We start from the raw sequence: 21,339 nt of genomic DNA, 5'->3' as shown, positions 1-21,339 counted from the left end.
CAGAGCTTGATTTGTGAGTTATTGTCTTTATTTCCATTAAGGGTCGAGTTTATGTCTTATGAGCTTTTGTCTTGTGAGCTTATATCTTGTGAGCTTTTGTCTTATGAGCTTTTGTCTTGTGAGCTTATGTCATATAATCACAAATATCAGCAACCAAAATAACCTCCTACCCCCTGCTTAAGAAGCATTATAATAATTAGATAAAACTGACAGAGAAGATATCTATGTTAGGGACTGAATGACATACAAGCTGGATCAATGTTTCCCCTTCTGTCCATTGAATAATAAAAACAGATGAGATGACATAAGGTCAGCAGGGATTTTTTTTTAAGTTGCTACTTTGCATTAAAGTATTTTGATGGTATTTTAGATATCTTTCACTTGAGTTTCCTGTATTGTGTATATAACTTTGTGTATAATAAAAATTATGTTAGTTTGAAATTTTACTGCTTTAGAACAGTAGTTACTTATCACTATTATTTTTCCAATGTGCTTAGCCCGAAGGGATTTCTCCCCGTCTTCTCCTTATATGCAAGGGGGGACGGAGAGGGGGGGTCGCCGATTAAATGAAGCGGCCTTGCTGTGGATGTGCTGTGTCTTGCGACACTGCTTCTGACCCAGGGCGGTGGGCAGGGTGCAGGGATGACCCGTCATCCAGGAGGTGCTCAGATGAGAGGGAGGGTGGGAGGGGTGTGGAGTGTATGTAGGGATGAAATGGGTGGGAGTGTTTTTATGCCTTTCCCTTTTTGGCTACCTCCCTTGTAAGGGGGAAAAAGCCTTGGTATATGTATGTATGTATGTATGCTTAGTACCTAAAATGCCAGTTCAATCCAGTCATACTTTTGGTTTTTAGTTTTGTCATTAATTCTCTTATGGAAATGTAGAATATCATTAATTCATTACAGATAAATTTCACATGTAACCACATTTTCTGATGTTGTGCATTTACATAATATTTTATTATATTTTTTGCAGGTTGCAGAAACACCACAGGAAATCCCATTCCTGAGTGTGTTACAGCACCTTCTTCGGATTGATCCAAAGGAAGCAGTGAGTGATCTAATATGGGACACAGCTGAGAAGTTACTGCACCGTGCCACACTCCTTGAGAACAAAGAGGATTCAGCCAAATTGTTGAGAGCACCTTCTCACAAATCTCTAACAAAACTAAAAACTGCTGGCGAGGGAAGATGTCTTTGTTCTTGCCATCGGGATGAGTCTAAGAGCCGCAAACATTCTCTCAATCTTAATTTACACAGTGGGATTGGGCATGACACACTCAGGTCACCAACTGGTATCCTTTCACCTGGGGCTGTACCAGTTCTACCTGGTGGTGGAATGCCAGGGCCTTCACCACCACCACCAGGAGGAGGGCCACCTCCACCACCACCACCACCACCACCACCACCACCACCACCACCACCCCTTCCACCTGGAGGAGGACCTCCTCCACCTCCACCACCACCTCCACCACCAGGAGGTGGTCCACCTCCACCTCCACCACCCCCACCAATACCAGGTGGTGGACCTCCACCACCACCTCCACCACCAGGAATAGGACCTCCTAAGCTGCCTGGCCCACCTGGTCCACCTCCCCCACCAGGAATGAAAGGCCCTAGCCCAGAAGTGGAAAAGATTAAATTACCTCAGATGGAAACCCCCAGACCAAGATCCAAAATGAAAACAATCAACTGGAATAAGATTCCTAACTCTAAGGCAAGCATTTTTTTTTTTTTGCAGTTGCATGATTGCAAGGGATCTGAAAGGGCTAGCAATATGATTATTTGTATTATAATCTTCCCTATCTTTTTACAGGTGGTAGGCAAAAACAACATCTGGTTTCTTCTAGCAAAACAGCATGAACACTCACCAATGGCTGACATGGATTGGGAGGAAATGGAAGGACTCTTCTGTCAGCAGACCAGTACTTCTCCATCACCTCGGCAAGGTAGTACCAGTGGAACAAAAGATGAAGGAGATAAAAAGAAGAAGGAACCCACAGAGGTGATAACCATGTCTTTAACATTATTTTGTAAAGTGCATGAATGTTTTACAGTCATGATTTTTATCAATATGCATCTAATAGTAAATTTGACATATATATATATATATATATATATATATATATATATATATATATATATATATATATATATCTATATATATCTATATATATATATATATATATATATATATTTATATATATATACAGATTTATATATATATATATATATATATATATATATATATATATATGTAGTAATAAGAAAAATGTTGATATATTTTTGTTGCTATGACAGGAGAAATTATTCTGGATAAGATTTTATCAATATCATCATGAATATAGTAGATTAAACCAAGTTCTGTACTAAATTATTTCCTATAGAAAATACTCTATTGTAGGTGACTAATGATTAATTCCCTTCAATAACAGATCAATTTACTTGATGGCAAACGGAGTCTCAATGTTAACATCTTCCTTAGACAATTCAGAGTGTAAGTATGAACACAAAAGTATAGGGTTCCCCCAATATATTTTACCTAGTTGTATTTACCTAGTTGTATTTTGCGGGAAGGGGAGCTATGCTCGTGATGTCCCGCCTTTGTATCTTGCAGTGTCTAGTTTGTTTTTAAACTCATGAATGGTTTTTGCGCATACTATTCCATTGTCCAGTTTGTTCCAAGTGTCCAAAACTCTATGAGGAAAACTGTTTTTCTTCAGTTCTCTTCTATAGCTATGTTTTTTTATTTTCTTTCCATGTCCTCTTGTGTTTCTTTTGTCCCAGTTAAGTAAGTTCTCACTATCGAGTACCTCTGTGCCTTTCATGATTCTGTAGATGGTCAATAGGTCACCTCTCTCTCTTCTTTGCTCCAGTGTCGGTAACTCCAGTTTAGCCAATCTCTCCTCGTATGATAGGTTTGCAAGTGCAGGTGCCATTTTTGTAGCTGCTCTTTGGATTCTTTCTATTTTCTTTATATTCTTTTTGGTACTGGGGGACCACAATGTCGCTGCATACTCTAATCTAGGCCTTATCAATGTAACCAATATTTTTTTCATCATGTCTTCGTCCAAGTATGTAAACGCCACTTTTATTGATCTTAGCAAGTTGTAAGTCTCCCCGACAATTTTGTTAATCTGTATATCATAGGACAAGTTGTTCGTGATAATTACTCCCAAATCTTTTTCGGATCCTACTTTCTTTACTTCTTTGGTTCCAATTGTATATTTTCCTGATATTCTGTTTTTGCTTTTTCCAAACTCCATTATGCTACACTTCTTAATATTAAAGTCCACTTCCCATTTCTGACTCCAGTTCCATACCCTATTTAGGTCTTCTTGCAGTGCTTCACAGTCCTCATCAGTTTCTATTTTCCTTAGCAGTTTGGCGTCATCGGCAAAGAAGCTCATGTAGCAGTTCACGTCCTCATCCATGTCATTCATATAGATAGCAAACATTATTGGTGCCAGCACAGATCCTTGCGGTACTCCACTGATCACCTCTTTCCAGTCTGAATATTTTTCTCTGAGCACTACTCTCATCTTTCTACCAGTCAGAAAGTCATCTATCCATTTTAGTAGGTTTCCCTGTATTCCTCCTATGTGTTCCAGCTTTTTTAGTAGTTTTCTGTGTGGTACTTTGTCAAAGGCTTTTTGCAAGTCTAGGAATGCACAATCAGCCCATCCATTTCTTTCTTGCACTATGTCTATTAGTCTTGAGTAAAAGCATATTAAGTTTGTGGAGCATGATCTTCCTTGTCTGAATCCGAATTGTCTTGGGTTTAATATGTCATTGTCTTCCAGATGTTTTACCCATCTATTCTTGATTATTTTCTCACAAATTTTGGCTATGGTGCTTGTTAGTGATACTGGCCTATAGTTGGTGGGTTCTTCTTTGTTTCCTCCTTTGTGTATTGGTACAATGTTAGCGTTTTTCCAGTCCTCGGGTATCTTTCCTTCTTTGAGTGAGCTGTTTATTAAGATGTGTATTTTGTCTGTTAGTTCTTCTTTGCACTCCTTTAGAATCCAATTTGCAATACCGTCCGGGCCATGTGATTTTCTGACATCCAGCCTTGATAAATGTTCTGATATTTCCTTTAGTGATGCTGTAAACTCATTCATGAGGGGAGATTTCTTGTTTTTATCTATGTCACAATTTGGTATTTTCTCTCTGGTGAAAACAGATTTAAAGTGATTGTTCATGACTTCGGCCATCTCTAAATCTTCTGTGTATTCTATGTTTCCTTGGCATAGTTTCACCAATTCCTGTTTGTTTTCAAGTTTACCATTCACATACCGATAGAATAGTTTGGGTTGCTCTTTGCATTTGTCTATAATATCCTTCTCATGGTTCCTTTTCTCCTCTCTTCTCACATTAACATACTCATTTCTATAGTTAACATAAATTTGCCATTTGCTTTGTTTTTGTCTTTTCTCCACTTTTTCCAAGCTTTGTCCCTTCTGTCTTTTGCCTCACTGCATCTTTTGTTGAACCAACATTTAATGTACTATCTCTCTCGCTTTTGTCTTGGTACATGCTTGTTTACCCCTTCATTGTAGTTTTCCATCAATATATTCCATTTCTCTTCCACTGTTGTTTCTTCCCTGTAAAATATTTCCCAGTTTGCATTCCGGAAGAATGTCTTTAGTTTTGTAAAGTCTGTTTTGTTGTACCTCAGTCTTCCTTTCTTATGCTTTTTGTTCCTCTCTATGTCCATTTCTTCCTTTAGTATAGTTTCGATGAGTACATGGTCACTCTTTCCAATTGGTGTCTCATACTGGACTTTATGCACTATTTCAGGCTCTGTTGTAAGTATTAGATCTAGTTTCGATGGCTCTTCATTATTTCTGTACCTTGTGTTTTCACGGACCCATTGGGTCATTGTGTACTCCATGGTCATATCTAGCAGTACATTGCCCCACGAGTCATCTCCTCCTTGCACTGTCATGCTGTCCCAACAAATTTCTTTGCAATTGAAGTCCCCCATAACTACCAGATTACCCTTACCCATTAGTATCTCATTGAGTGATTTTCTTGTATCATCTAGCATTTTTGTATGTTCGATTTCTTTCCAAGCGCTTGTTTTTGGAGGCACATAAGTCACCACAAACTTTCTACTTTTCATATTCTTGCCTTCGACTTTTATCATGATCAATTCAGCATTACCTTTGCCCTCTGCAATTTTTGTCACCTTTAGGTCTTTCTTGGCCAAGAACATGATTCCCCCTCCCTGTTTCTTGTCCCTGTTTTTTATCCAGTAGTTGTATAAACCTTGTCCGATAACAGTGGATGGTATTTCACCTCTTAGTTTAGTCTCTACAATTCCCATTATGTCTGGTTTTGCTTCTAACAGATAATCATTGAGTTCGTTCAGTCCCGAAATTAGTCCGTCAATGTTGGTATAGGCCACTTTTAATTTTCTTCCTTCTCCCTGGTTTCTTCTTCCCTTGTTTTGTTCGTTTTGAAGCGCCATTGTCTTAATCTCAAGTCTATTACTCTCCACTGGAATTCTTTGCATTCTGTCTCCGATCTTTTCAAGTTTTTTTCCTTTGCTTCTTCTCTTAGTGCCCTTTCTTTTTCTAATTCCTCAGTACTCATTTCTCTTTTTATCCATATCTTATTGTATTTTTCACTCTTTGCCAAGTTACCTACTTTTTCAAATATGTCTTCTACTACCACTTGTGACCTTAGTTTTATCTTTAGAGGTCGATTCTTATCCTTAGTATAGCGACCAATTCTGTAAGTCTCTTCTAGGTCTGTGCCTGAATCACTGTCTCCCCCCTGAATTTCATTAAGGATTTCTACTGCTGTGTTTCTAATAACCAGATCGAATAATGAACAATCAGATAGTGAACTTAACTTTTAATAGGATTTAATTTAATGGGGAGAGTAGCCTTGGCCTAGCCTATATTGAGAGATATATAACACTTTTCCATGCCATCCAAAGAGGTAGTGTTATAGATGTGTTATTTTTTTATACAGTGGTTTCCCCAGTAGGCCTATATCCACTGGAAAGAGCAGAAAAAGAGGCTCTGTAGAATGCCACTAGCCACTAGTTACCTGATCCCGCACAGCACATACCTTTCATGGCTAGTCTTACTAAAATCCCAAGGAAGCCTTCTCCTTGACATCAGAAGTGGTAGGGCTTGATGAATCCTGGGCAGCAGAGGTGGACAGAAGAGTGCCAGATGTAGACTGGAGAGGTGGCAGATGGGAGTCTGGATCAGCTGATGCAGGGCAGGGGGTTGGGTGGGAGGAAGTGGCAAGTTTAAAGAAGATGGAAATAGTGGTTTGCCTTTTTTTTTTCTTTACCTCAATTATATCTCTGCAGACCTTGAAGACTTGGTCCACATTATAGGGAACTGTTTCACTTCATGCTGGGTTTGGGTCCCTTTCCTTTAATTTTTTGATGATTGCATCTAGACCAGAGAACACCTCACAAATTTTTTTTACATCAAGGACGGTAACAAATAGAAGTGCAGAGGTAATTATCAAACTCTATCTAGAGATAGTTAGACCCATCCTTGACTATGCAGTACAGTTTTGGTCTCTGTCCTACAGAATGGACATCAATTCACTAGAATCAGTACAGAGAAGAATGACCAAAATGATACATAGACTCAGAAATTTGCTTTACGAAGAGAGGCTTAGGCACCTCAACTTACACTCTCTGGAAAGATGCAGAGTGTGGGGTGATTTAATAGAGGTTTTCAAGTGGATCAAAGGCTTTAACAAGGGTGATGCAAACAAGGTCATCATATTAAAACAACAGGGCAGGACTCACAGTAATGGATTTAAACTGGACAAATTTAGATTTAAGAAGGAAATAGGCAAGAATTGGTTTACTAATAGGGTGGTTGACGAATGGAATAGACTTAGTAACCATGTAGTAAGTGCTGAAACTATCAGTTGTTCTAAGAAAGGATTAGACAACTTTATGGATGGGGATGACAGGTGGTGATGGATATGGAGCTGCCTAATGTAGGCCTTATGGTCTCTTGCAGTCTCTTTCATTCTTATGTTCTTATGTTAATTCCTCAGTAAGGGGCACCATCCTATCCTCCTGATAGGGGGAGTTTTGTGACATTAAAACCAAATCATTTGTGGTCACATGTAGCAGGGAATGGAGTGTGGAAATTAATTCTAGAGTAAGGGAAGTAAGTAAATATGAGGAAATGAAAGATATTATGGGAAGTAGGTATCTGGAGATGAAAGCAAAGAGGTTGTATGAGGTAGTTATTGTGCCCTTGGCACTGTATGTAGTAGGGACAGTATTTGAATGAAAAGAAAGGAACAGCCTTAAATGATTTGATTTAATTCCACAAACTCCCTCTATCAAGAGGCTAGGACAGTGCTCTGTACAGTGGACTTTTTAGTGTGGAATTTAATGAACCATGCCCTTAGTTCAACTTGCCCTGAGCAGGGTTTGAATTGTCACCATCTCAATCTTCACTGCAAGTAATGACACCCTAACCCACTCGGCCAGCGAGCATCCAATATATTTGAAATTAACTGTTTAAGGGGATGTAATTAGGCTGGATAAAATGAGAAGTGTGGGAATAAGAAAAAGAGCCGGGAAAGAATGAAAGCTGGCAGATAGGGTAAATAAAAGAGCACTGAGATAGTTTGGACATAGAACAAGTGAAGAAAGCCTAGCAAAAAAGAGTGTGGAAGCAGAAATTGACAGAACAAACTTGAGGAGAAGACCAAGAAGAGGTGGATGGATTGGGTAAAGGGGGTATTGTCTTCAAGAAGAATATTTGTATTGCAAGGAGGAGAGCTAAAGGGTGGAGTGACTGGAGAGTGAATGTAAATGGATGAGGAAATGACTTGGCCTTAAGGGATGGTCTTCTTGCCTGTTCTGTAAATTTCTCAAATGGATAAGGGAGGTTTCCATATAATGAAGCAGTGAAGGTAAACCAGCTCCAGCTGTCAGGTCCTGTTCTGGAAACACACTCTTGCTGCATTGCCTTTAAGTTGAGCAGTGTGATGAAGAACAGGAATGACCTTCATCCATGAGGTATTAAGATGGGTATGGAGTGGGTATAGGATGGATGTACTGTATGTTTGATTAGCTACCCCCTTATAAGGAGAAAAAGGCCTTTTGGTACATGTATGAATATATATATATATATATATATATATATATATATATATATATATATATATATATATCTATAATCAAGCTTTGGGGTATTTGCATAACACCCATAAACTCAACTTTGTCTTTAATATCATCTGTGATAATGAAATTATTATTTTATTTAGGCCCAATGAAGAGATTATGGAAATGATCCGAAATGGTGAACACAGTGATATTGGTGCTGAAAAGCTTCGAGGACTCTTGAAAATTTTACCAGAGGCAGATGAAATGGAAATGCTCAGGAGTTTTGATGGAGATAAAAGTAAACTTGCTAATGCTGAGAAGTTCCTACTTATGCTGATGGAGGTCTCTCAGTGAGTAATAGGATAAATTTGTATATGTTTTTTGTTTCCCTTTTCAAAAGTAGTGTAGAGTATATTTCTTTACAGTCTAACAGTGCATCCTGTTTATCAAATGTTTTTAGTGCCTTTTCACTTTCTATTTTGTCTTCTTGATTTTCATTCAAATGTTTTATACTACATGTTACTTTCCAGATACAAGTTGCGCATTGAGGCAATGCTACTTAAGGAAGAATTTGAGGCCATCATGGATCAACTTGAACCATCCATTAATGCTGTTATCTATGCTGCCAGAGACCTTACTTCCAACCCACACCTGCAGGATGTCCTTTATATGGTTCTTGTTGCAGGCAACTTCCTCAATTCAGTAAGCACTTAGTCTCTTCTTTAAGAGGTTATGTTTGAATATGTATTTTCTCAGATGGATCCAGAAAAAAGAGGATTAATATTTACTATTTTCCAACTGCCCCCTCCTCCTAGATTATTTGGAGTGGACGAGGAGGGGAGTTGTCATATAAGGAAGTGGTGGAGGGTGAACCATCTCTGTTGTTGTTGTTGTCATTCCATAGACTATCAGGCCGAGCTGTCACATCTCCCTGAGGAATGCCACAGCTGAAACAGGGTTTTCCTACAAATCCTTTACATAGTGTATATTGTGTTGTTAATATGCATGATGGTGTACAATGCAGTCTTCCATAATGTGTTGTATAGTATGGGGTGAAGTGTCTTGGACACTTGTCTGCAATGCTGTCATCCAGCCTTTTCTGGTAGCTTAGAAGGGTTGCATAGGGGCCACAAAACAGTCTGGCTTGGTGGATTCTGTCCTTTCAGGCAAGAGAGGATTTAGAGGGATGGATATGAAGGGGTCTGGCATGCAGTAATGTATTGTCTTTCAGTTTGTTGATGGAAAAATGAGTGATATGATTATCGATATGCTTCTGGAGGCTTGTGTCTGGTGGTTGTGAAGAAAGAGAAGAAAGTAATTGTGTGTGATATAGGTATTTGGGTGTTGTTTTGATGTTTCTTGGCATGTGTGGGTGTTCTGCTATGTAGTGTAATGATTATGCCGTGTTTATGGAGGCTGTGGCAAGTGTTTGTGTGCCTTTCATGTCAAGGTGATCCTTGACTTTGAGGACTTTTGTTTCATGGTGTAAATGATCTGTAGGTGTTGATATAGAGTTGTGGTATGTATGTCCAATTGGTGAAAATTGTGGCTGTAGATTTGGTTGTGGCTATTTTGAGTCTTTTTGTAGTGAACCAAGTATTGAGTGTATCGAGATATGGTTGTAGTATTTTTGCAGCTTTGTTTGTGTTATGTTGTGTGCATGTAATTGTTATGTTGTCTGCATAAGAAGAGATTTGCATTTCTGAGGTGTCAGGTGTGGATATATCATGCATGTATAGATTAAAAAGAGTAGGGGTAGAACTGAGCCCTGTGGTAATCCATTCTTAAAGTTTCTGGTGTGTGATGATTTGTCATCATATGACACATAGACATTTCTACTTGCCAGATAATTGGCCAGCCATCTTTTGGTATTATTGTGCACTTCTGCATTCTATATTTTGTTTGTTAGATTGTGATGGGGGGTGGCATTGAAAGCTTTGCTGATGTCTAGTGTTATGAGAAGTGTTCTGTGTGGGGGCTTATCTGAACTGATGCCCTCAAAAACATTTTGTGTGAGGTTTATCTGAAGAGTGTTCATGGAATGTAATAGTCTAAAACCAGTGGTGTGATGAGTTGCAGTATGATTTCATCTCTTTTTCTTCACTTTCTCCCAGTTCTCACCACTGTCACTATGTGATATATAAATGATTAGTCACAGTTTTAATTGGTAGGCCCCATGCCTCCAATCATCCACTGTTATTTTCTTTTCCTTCAGTTATATAAATTCTCTCTCTTTTCTTCTATGTCTATCTTCTGTTAATCTTTATACACTGCACTCTACAAAGTTCTTGCAAGGAATCCCGTCAAGAACACTTAATTTGGGTCCTAGATCAGTTCTGCAGTGACGTCATGATTTCTTTAGTCCAATGATCTTTAATTTTATATTTAAGAACCTCCCCTAAGGGCGTGATCTTACAATCGTGAACCAATTGAATTTTCTCCTCCACCCTTTCTCCAATCAGATCCACTGTTACAACTCATGCAATATTACTTACTTAAGCAATCTTGAATTCACTGCTCACTGATTTAGTTTACATCAGCAGAAGTAAAACTTACATAAAACAATAAAATCAATTCCCCAAGCCATTGTTTATAAACGTAACACTGAGAGCGAAGTAATAAAAATTCCTTGCCTTCTCACCATCGAACATTTGTTTACAAAACAACCAGTCCAATAAAAATGTAACTCCCACTATCTATCCCTCCTTCTACCTCACCTGTCTACCTATATATGTGAGCCTCTTACAATGAGGTGTTCTTTGACTTAGGAGGGGATGCAGAGAAGTGTGATTGGGTGGTGTGATGCTGGAACTGGTGGGTCTTTGTTGGGTTTAGGGATAGTGATGGTTTTCCCTTGCTTCCAGATGTTGGGTATAATGTTGCATGAATAGCTGTAGTTTGCAATGTTGGTGAGTGTGTGTATGCTATGTGGTCCAATGTGTTTTAGGTGGTTGTTACTAATATTGTCAGGTCCACAGGCAGCTCAGTGCTTGAGGTTATGGGTTATATGTTTTGTCTGGCTATCTATTAAGGGTGTGTAGTCTGGGTCTGCAGGAAACTCTTTGTTCTGAGAGATAGGTGCGGGATATTATGTTTAAGTGTATCATGTATGATGAGGCCTTGGATTTCTGGTGTGAAGTTGGGATTATGTGACTTTCTGTTGCCTCTGGGGATATGTTTCTTGTCTGCATTTTGTATGATTGTATTGAAAGTGTGCATAGCAGCATCTATGTCTGTGATTGGTGTTCTGTTTTGTGTCTCAACCTGTTGTTCTGTCACTTCAGTGAAAGGTTCCCAGTTTCCTTTCTTGTAATTGGTGTATGTGTGTCTGTGACTAACTGGGGTGCATCATGTTTTGGTGGTGATGATTGGAAGGTGGTTGGATCCAAGAGCTCTGGCCACTTTCCATGAAGTTGTTGCAGTGAAGCACAAAGAACAGAAGATGATGTCAGGACAGGAGGGAGTGTAAAAGGCTTGATAGGGGATATGTGTGTGATTATGGGTGTTGTTCAAGATGATCATTGAGTCAAATTGTGTTTGTAGATCAAACCCTCTGTGTTGGGGCTATTGACACACCAGGTGACTTGGCTTTGAAGTCACCACCCAGGATAAGGTTAGGGATAGTGACAATTTAGTTAAGCTTTGGCCTAAAGTTGTTTGGACCTGTGTGGGATGATATGGTGGGGATGTACATGTTTAATATTGTTATTGTGGATTTGTTACTTGTTTGGATTTGTAGTGATTGTGTTTCTGTAGTATTGTCTGTATTAGGGAGGTGGGTTTTGGTACTGGCATTTGTGTTCACGAAGTAGATGGACAGGTGGATCAGGGTGATGAGTCCACTGTCATTGTCATTGGTCCTATTGTGTTTGATGGTAGTGAAAATATGAAATGTGGGTGTTTTATGCGACAGTCATAGTTTTTTCTTGTATGATGGCAACATGTATGTTGTATTGTTTGAGGAAGTGTTCATGTTTTTTTTTTTCTGATGCCATCAATGTTATGTTGTAAGATGTTGATGGTGTGTGCTCTTTATGTATTGTAGATTACTGTATAGGGTTGGAGTATTGATGGGGAAGGATTAGGATCTGGGTCAGAATGAAGAGGAGTAGTGTTTCAGGAGGAGGGTTGGGGGAAAGGGGATGGCAAGGGTGGGGTGTAAGTAAGTGTACAGCCAGTTTTTGTATGAGTTGCACTAAACTGAGTCCTTTGTCCATCAGCATGAAGTGATAGGTTTGGAGTATGTTGGATATGTGTATTCTGTGGTTGGCCTACATTTCTGGCTAATAGTAGAAGAGGGATGATCACCAGAGAATTATCTCTCAGTGCAGAAAACTGTGAAGGTGCATTGTTTATGAAAAGGGTTGTGGTACCCATCCGGAAAACTGAAGCTGGTCCCAGGGACTGCTGCAACCTACATGGGAGCCAGTGACAGAGGTATTTTGTGGATGGCACCCAACTCTTGGGGTTAGAAGGTGGTCCCACAACAAAGACACTGTCATACCAGGACCTTGTGTTTGGCCTTGTTATGGAAACACTATATCTCACTGCATTGCCTTGAACCCAAGCAGTGTGGTAGAGGACAGGGATTAACCTTAATCCACAAATTACTGAGACAGGAGAGGCATTAATGTGATTTTAATCTGTATGAAGTAGGTGTATTCTTTGACTCTATGAGAAGGAAGGTTTCATGTATGAACTTAATTGTCATGTTTCGAATAAAAGAGACTACTAAAACACTGGGATTGATGAGCAATTCATAATGACCTGTGATTGTCTCCAAGTGCTTGTCTTACAGACCATGGTTTCATAAACTGCAGCTGAAATATCAGAAAGTGATTTCATTTGTGCTTTATACTTGCAGGGTGGATATGCAGGCAATGCGGCTGGGGTAAAGCTTTCTTCATTGCAGAAGTTGACAGACATTCGTGCAAACAAACCTGGCATGAATCTTATACACTATGTAGTACAGGTGAGGTCCCTACACAATAGCAATTGTTTTAGTGCATTATCTTATTTTTTAAGCTTAAATAAAATAAGTAAGTTTGACCAAAAATAACATAAAAATATGTAGTGAACAAGTATTTTTCCTCATACAGCAAGCAGAAAGGAAAAATTCAGATCTGCTCAAGTTTCCAGAGGAAATGTCTTGCCTTGAGGAAGCACACAAGTAAGTAGTGTATATTTTCATATAAGGATTTCTTTAACCAAATGATAACTTGAATGAGCAAAGTTATTCTGACAAGGTTATGATGAATTTTTCTTTGAATTGACACTCATGGTCAGACACATTGATATAGCAGTGCATTACCTTCATCAACACAATGGCATACTTTATCAATTTTGTTCTAGCCTGCCAATTTTGTTCAGCTAAGAGTATGTATAAGACAATTGCACTTAATCAAGACCCTGTTTTATCAAAATTCCACTCTTCAGCCATATGAAATTGGATAGAATTAGTCAGCACAAAAATCTACAAAGTAGATCTATTTTGAAGAGATATATATCAGACAGTCCCAATATTTTTTAATTTGAGGTAAATTTGATTTATTATGACTGCATCACTTTTGACCCAAACAGTATAGTGGGAGATGAAGCATCATTCATCCCTGAGGTACTGAGATGGAATGGGGTGGTTGAATGGGTTTTACTTATTTATGATGTAGTTTGTACTTTCCTTTAGCAACCCCACATGAGGGTACTGACTGCAGTCATTGCAATAGTAGCATTAATAATACTGTTTCAGACCAGTTCTGCAGCATTTTTCTATGGTTAGTGAATGACTAATCTCCCCTCACTAGAACCAATGATGAGTACATGATTGTGGTGGTCCTACAAGATGGGCAGCAGAGTGCCCATTTTCAAAACCTATAATAATGATAAGGATAATAGTAATAATAACAATAATGATGATAATAATAATAATAATAGTAATGATGATGATCATGATGATGATTATAATAATAATAATAATAATAATAATGATGATGATGATGATGATGATGATGATGATGATGATGATGATGATGATGATGATGATGATGATGATGATGATGATGATGATGATGATGATGATGATGATGATAGTAGTAATGATGATAATGATCATGATGATAATAATAGTAATGATGATAATACATACATACATGCATATACCAAAGGCTTTTTCCCCCTTACAAGGGAGGTAGCCAAAAAGAAATGGCATAAAAACCATTCCCACCCATTCCATCCCTAATACACTCCACTCCCCTCCACCCTCTACCCTCCCTCTTATCTTGACACCTCCTGGTCATCCCTGTATCTTGTCCACTGCCCTGGGTCAGAGGCAGTGTCACAAGACACAGCACATCCACAGCAAGGCCGCTTCATTAAATCAGCGCTCCCCCCCTCTCCGTCCCCTCATGCAGAAAAGGAGAAGACGGGAGAAATCCTTTCGGGCTGCGTCAAATTTTTCTCACACATACTACCTCACACCCATTCCACCTCATGCATCACAGCATCATCCATATACAACCATTCTCCATTCACCTACTACTGTCCTCCCCATCCTTCCTCAACTTGACTTCAAACTCTATTCCTCTGAAGAAGCCACTCAGGCGAAACTAGTCAGGAATAAAAGTATTTCCCTCAGCCCGTGTTCCTTTTACCTCCTATCCACATTCGTCACAATGTATTCACAATAATAATAATAATAATAGTAATAATGATAATAATAATAATGATAATAACATATACAAACATACATGCATATACCAAGGGTTTTTCCCCCTTACAAGGAAGGTAGCCAAAGTCAAAAGGTATAAATCCACTCCCACCAATTTCATTCCCACATACTCCACTCCCATTCACCACCCTTTCCTCTTTTCCTGGCTCCTTCTGAATGAAAGGTCATCCCTGCATCTCACTGCCCTGGGTCAGAAGCAATGCAGTAAGACACAGCACATCCACAGAAAGGCTGCTTCATTTAATTGGTGACCCCTCTCCCTTTCCCCTTGTGCAAAAAAAAAAAGATGGTGAGAAATCCCTTTGGGCTGCATCAAAATATCAATATGTGACCAGTTTCGATCGTGAATTGGACGTTAGAATTCACACTATTGAGCTTGGATAATAAGTTTTCAATAGTGTGAATTCTAACATCCCTTCTTATGTTTCATGTTTCAGTCCCATACAGTGCTGTTGGCACAATCGCTCCTTCATACAATCTTCTCTTAGCATCCATTCCCAAATTTCTATTTCTCATTACAATTTTGAATCCCCCCAAGGTGTTTACTTGATTCTCTCACTCTACATTCTTGATTCTCTCACTCTACATTCTACCTCCACTCCTCCCTTTCTTGCCACATTCTCACTCAAGTATCTAAAGCTATCCATTTCTCCAATATGTCTCTCTTAATACTCACCTCCAATTTGCTGCCATTTTCTCATCACTTTACTTTTACCAACATTTATCTTCAACTTCCTTCTTTTGCACACCTTCCCAAACTCTGTCACTAACCTCCTTAATCCTTCTTCTGATCCTACTACAAGCACAGTTTTGTCAGCGAGCAGCAACTGGCTTATCTTTCATTTTTCTCCATTTTCTTTAACCATCTCCAATCCCTGGCCCATTACCCTTGTATTTACCTTTTGCACCACCCCATCCATGTATAAATTGAACAGCCAAGGCAACATAACACACCCCTGGCAAAGTCCCACCTTTACCTCATACCACTCACACTATTCATTTCTAATTCTAACACAGACTCCACTACTTTCATAAAAGCTCTTGACTGCTCTTAACAGCTTTCCTCTTATCCCATATATCACACTATTCATTTCTAATTCTAACACAGACTCCACTACTTTCATAAAAGCTCTTGACTGCTCTTAACAGCTTTCCTCCTATCCCATATATCTACAATACCTCTCACAGTGCCTTCCTCTACCTTGTCATAAGCCTTTTCCAAATCCATAAAGGCCCAAAAAACATCCTTACCTTTTCCTAAAGTTTTCTCACATGTCTGTCTTACCTCAAATATCTGATCCATGCAACCCCTACCTCTATTCCTCATCAACTACTCCCTCTCTTCCTCTCCTAATCCTCTCAATCAAAACCCTCCCATAAACCTTCCTAATTACACCCAACAAACTGATCCCTCTGAAACTACCTCACTCACACTTGTCCCCTTTTCCCTTGTAAAACAGAACTATACAGGCACTCCTCCAGTCCTCTGGCACACTAATCTCTTTTAGACAAACATTAAACAACCTCACCAGCCAGTCCATCATCACTGTACCTCCCTTTTCTAGACACTTCGCATGGCACCCATCCGACCCAGGTGCCTTACCTGCTCTCATCATTTTAATAACTTAATAACTACTTTCACCTCATCTTTCCTTATTTCTCCTCCATTTTCCTTATTCGTCACTGTCATTTTCTTAACACTTCCCACTGCAACTACTTTTCCCTCCCTATCCTTCTTCACATTTAGTACTCCCTAAAATACTCTGTCCATCTTCCTCTTAGTGCTGTCTTTTCCATTATTATCTCTCCACCTGCACCTTTTACCTTTTCTTCTCTACTTGATTTGTCTCCTCTTTCTTAATTTCCTCCCAAAACATTTTTTTATTACTTTAAAAATTTTCTGTCATATGCTTAACCCATTTTACATCTGCTCTCCTCTTTACTTCCTCTATCTTAGGCTTTACTTCTCTTCTTTTTGTAATAATAATAGTAATAATAATGATAATGATAATAATGATAATAGTAGTAGTAGTAGTATAGTAGTAGTAATAACAACAACAACAACAACAACAATGATGATGATGATAATGATAATACTACTATTACTACTACTAATAATAATTGTAATAATGATAATTCATAATAACCATCATCATCATCATCAATTATTATTGTTATTAGGCCTATCATTATTATCATCATTATCATTATTATTATTTTTATTATTATTATTATTATTATTAATTATTATTATTATTATTATTGTTATTATTATTATTATTATTATTACAATTATTAGAGTTGGTGTAGAAAAGGAGCTGGCAGATAGGGCTGATGAAAGATGAAAGATTATTGGAATGGTTTGAGCACATGAGGGAAGAAAGATTACAAAAAGAGTGTGGTAAGTAGAGGTGGATAGAGTGAACTTGAAGGAATCACCAAAAATGAGATGGATGGATGGGGTGAAAGGGGCTTTGAGCAAGAGTGGGATGTCTGTTGACCAGGGAAGGGAGAAGTCAGGGGATAGGTGTGAGTGGAGAATGTTTTGTGCATGGATGATATTTTGATGCAGTCTGAAAGGATTTCTCCCCATCTCAATTTCCCATATAAGCGGATGAAGAGGGAGGGTTGCTGTGTAAATGAAGTGCCCCTGCTGTGGATGTGCTGTGTCTTTTTGCCTTGGTTCTGACCTAGGCAGTCAGCAAGAGATAGGAATGACCTCTTATCAATGAGGAGCTAAGATGAGAGGGAGATAATAGGTGGTGGATGGGAGTGGAATGGGTGAGAGTGGGTGGGTGTCTTGGCTGGCTATCTCCCTTATAAGTGGGAAGAAGTGTTGGTACATAGATAGATACCTTATTATTGATCTTCACTCATAGAGGAAAGTTGATCATTTTCAACTTCTTCTATCCCTCCTTTCTGCTATTACTACCCACCTTTAATATTTCCTTTACCACCCCTATAACTTTATCTCTTCAGTATGATATTGCCCTCAAGGATAGAAATGCTAATTATTAACATCTTTTTTCTTTTCTTTTTTCTGTCCCACTTATAAGGGAGAAAGGGCCTGTGTTTGTAACTTAGTTTAATGTATGTAGGATCTATTCTTTTTTATGTCTTGTCATCATCATATCAGTAACAATATATCCAAAGCATAATTTGTTATGCTTGATTTCCCTACTGTAGGTTAGTTATGCAATTTGAATAATTTCTGGAAGAAATGATGATGCAGTTGATGTAGATTCCATGGTTATGCATTGTAATATAAATAATGTAACAATAAATTTCCTTCACTTTCTTAGAACCAGTATGGATCAGATTGTGAATGAAATGAAACAGCTAGACCAACGCATTAAACGATTATCTGACCAGCTGTCCAATCCTAAAACACCGAACGAGATCCGACTGCAGATGGGTAACTTTCTTAAGATGGCCTCTTCTGGCTTAACTTCTCTTAAGGATGGAGTGGCTGAAGTGGAAAAAGTGAAAAAGGAAGTTGCTGAATTCTTCTGTGAGGACCCTGGTGTCTTTAAATTAGAAGAATGTTTCAAGGTCTTCAATAATTTCTGTAATAGGTAAGTTGTCAAGTTATAGTACATAATTCCAAATCATTGGGATCAACACTGGGTATCTGGTTTTGAGGGTCCCATAAGACAAATATTGGAGAAAATCACTTCCTTGTTGATTGTTTCCAAATCCCATGAACCCCTGACCCCTATCTGGTCTATTCAGTTAACCATACCAACTCCATTTCTATAATACTTTTTAGGTCTGTACAGTCTTGCTAGTTTCCTACAACCCATCTATATTTTAAATAGTTCATCATTCTAGTTTCCAAACTCCTTTTCCAGTTCATGTAATGTCAATGCTTTCCACATCTTATGATTTTGACCAAGCATTGTGCTCAGTCTTCCCCCTTTTTCTTCATCAGTTTTCACTCCATACTTTACTTCAAGGCAATTAATTTTGCTTTTTTGTTCTGTGAACGCAAGTATAAACCTTATTTTTGTTGTATATTCTTCTGACTTCTTTTTTGTAACATCCCTCCAGCTCCATAAATCTGTTCTATCATTTGCCTTTCCTATTTGTAGACCCTTCTATGTTCCTCACCCATCCAGTGTTAAGATATTTCTTTTACTTTGCTAACCTGTTACACCTTGCACATTTCTCAAAAAACACAGGAAGCTTATGTCTAGGTCATCTCTTTTTATTGATTGTCTTTATGAATAGTGGCTCCACAGACTGTCAGTTATTCCTGTCAAATTTGGTCCTGGTATGTGAACAGAGTTCAATTATAGTTGTAGGAATATGTATTCATATGATTTCAAAATGTGTAATAATGTACTGCTTGTTTTCAGATTTAAGCAAGCTATAGCTGAAAATGAGAGAAGGAGACAACAGGAAGAGCAGGCAGAGATTAGGAGGAGAATGAGAGAAGAAAATGCAGTCAAAAGAAGATCCTCTTCTCAAGGTAGTAAAATTTCAATTGTGAAAGAAGGAAACCTGGCTGTTCTATTAATCTGATTAACCACTTCCATACGGTGACGCCTACGTAGGCATCATGAGGAGCAAGTGGGTACGCAATGATGCCGACATCGGCATCTTGATAATATGTATTGTAGTTGTACCTGTGTGACCCTCATTCTCTCTAAACTGGCTTCATCATATTTTCTATGGTTATCAAAATTCACGGGTGAAAGAGAACAAGCGATTGAGCAGTGACTTTATTTTTTATAATGCGATTATTATGACGCAACATCGCTCGTCGGGCAGCTAATGCTGCCAGACGTGCGATGTGCCCCGGAGTTTTAAGTGAAGAAACTACTGGTTGTTTTAAGAAGTTATATAACTTTATAGATAGGGATGATATGAGGTAATGGACATGAAACTGCCATGTGTAGGCCTCATGGTCTCTTGCAGTCTCCTTCATTTTTATGTTTTTGTGTACTCCATTTTTCAGTAGTATATGTACACATACATTTCTTTTACATTTCAAATAGTACATACAATATTTCTATCCCGATGGGAAGTACTGTTGCTTGACCTGCTTGATTTATGCCTGTATTTGCGAGTATGTTGGCTTGTTTCTCCTCTGTGAGAGGAGGCGCCCGACTTCCTGCTTGTATGGGTATGCGTTTCATCGGAAGACGACATAGCAGTTGTGACCGACGGAGTCGTATGCACGTTGTCGTATTTACCTGATAATTTAGTGAGTTCGTTAAAACTCAAAATGAGAGCGTTGTAAACGCTTATTAGATGATAAAATGAGCGTCGTAAACGCTTATTAGATGATAAAATGAGCGTCGTAAACGCTTATTAGATGATAAAATGAGCGTCGTAAACGCTTATTAGATGATAAAATGAGCGTCGTAAACGCTTATTAGATGATAAAATGAGCGTCGTAAATGCTTATTAGATGATAAAATGAGCGTCGTAAATGCTTATTAGATGATAAAATGAGCATCGTAAATGCTTATTAGATGATAAAAATGAGCGTCGTAAACGCTTATTAGATGATAAAATGAGTGTCGTAAACGCTTATTAGATGATAAAATGAGCGTCGTAAATGCTATTATTATATTGCAAATTGAGCGTCGTAAACATTCGAATGCCAGGTCAAGCACTAGTAAGCAGGGAATGGTTGAAATCTACGTGCGACAGAGTAAACAATCTTGGCGACTGTTCGGAACGGCAGTGCGTAAGCAACTGTCGGACCAGCTGGGCGAAGCATATCTCATATGTTTGTGAACCCTCAGCAGAATTGTGATTTGCTGATATAAAACTATAATAATGTAAGTATCAAATAAAATACATAAATAAATGTATAGGCACAGTCAAACAACAAACAGGTAAATACAGTAGTAAATAATAATAAATTGACTTATAACTAATAATGAAAATCAAACAGACAAATGATAACAAAACAAAAACAAATAATGTAAAATAAATTATAATCATTACAGCATCTTGCTTAGGTGTTTATCTAAATGATTTTTAAAGCTTCGAACTGAACTACATTGCACTGCCTCTGCAGGAAATTTATTCCATTCATTAACTACACGGTTGGCAAAGTTGTTTCTACCCACTTCCAAATTGAATCTATTTCCAGACAGTTTGAGACCATTGTTTCTTGTCTGATTCTCATTCAGTGTGAAAATTTTGTCACTTTTGATGTTGTCAATTCCCTTTAGAAATTTAAAGACCTGTATCAAGTCACCTCTGAGTCTATGCTTTTTTAGGGAAAACAAATTCATATGTTTTAGTCGATTGTCGTATGATTTGTTTTTGATATTTGGAATCAGTTTTGTGGCTCGCCGTTGTACTTTTTCCAATCTGTCAATGTCTTTAATGAGATTTGGTGACCATACGGAAACAGCAGTATCTCCCACAGTGCTTTCCTTTCTATCTTGTCATCAGCCTTTTCTAAATTCATAAAGGTCCAAAAAACACAGTGGCGGCGCCAGGGGGGAGGGGGGGGGGGCTTTAGGCCCCCCCCCCCCCAAAAAAAA

The 21,339-nt window shown here is 38.4% G+C and overlaps 1 protein-coding gene across 2 annotated transcripts in view; it reads left to right on the top strand.

Annotated features, from left to right (window-relative positions):
* Nucleotides 1-21,339, top strand: part of LOC143038108 (uncharacterized) — a 562,954-nt gene that overhangs the window by 503,177 nt on the left and 38,438 nt on the right. For both annotated transcript variants that reach the window (XM_076207096.1, XM_076207095.1), the window contains exons 10-18: nt 976-1,716; nt 1,816-2,004; nt 2,435-2,496; nt 8,268-8,456; nt 8,637-8,808; nt 12,971-13,078; nt 13,206-13,276; nt 18,133-18,405; nt 19,189-19,301. In XM_076207096.1, coding sequence (XP_076063211.1) covers nt 976-1,716; nt 1,816-2,004; nt 2,435-2,496; nt 8,268-8,456; nt 8,637-8,808; nt 12,971-13,078; nt 13,206-13,276; nt 18,133-18,405; nt 19,189-19,301 — 1,918 coding nt within the window. The remainder of the gene's footprint in view (nt 1-975; nt 1,717-1,815; nt 2,005-2,434; nt 2,497-8,267; nt 8,457-8,636; nt 8,809-12,970; nt 13,079-13,205; nt 13,277-18,132; nt 18,406-19,188; nt 19,302-21,339) is intronic.

Source organism: Oratosquilla oratoria, chromosome 23 (assembly GCF_046742065.1).
Source record: "Oratosquilla oratoria isolate Oo_2021 chromosome 23, ASM4674206v1, whole genome shotgun sequence".
In the NCBI taxonomy this organism is placed as follows: domain Eukaryota; kingdom Metazoa; phylum Arthropoda; class Malacostraca; order Stomatopoda; family Squillidae; genus Oratosquilla; species Oratosquilla oratoria.
This window is presented reverse-complemented; position numbering and strand designations above follow the sequence as displayed.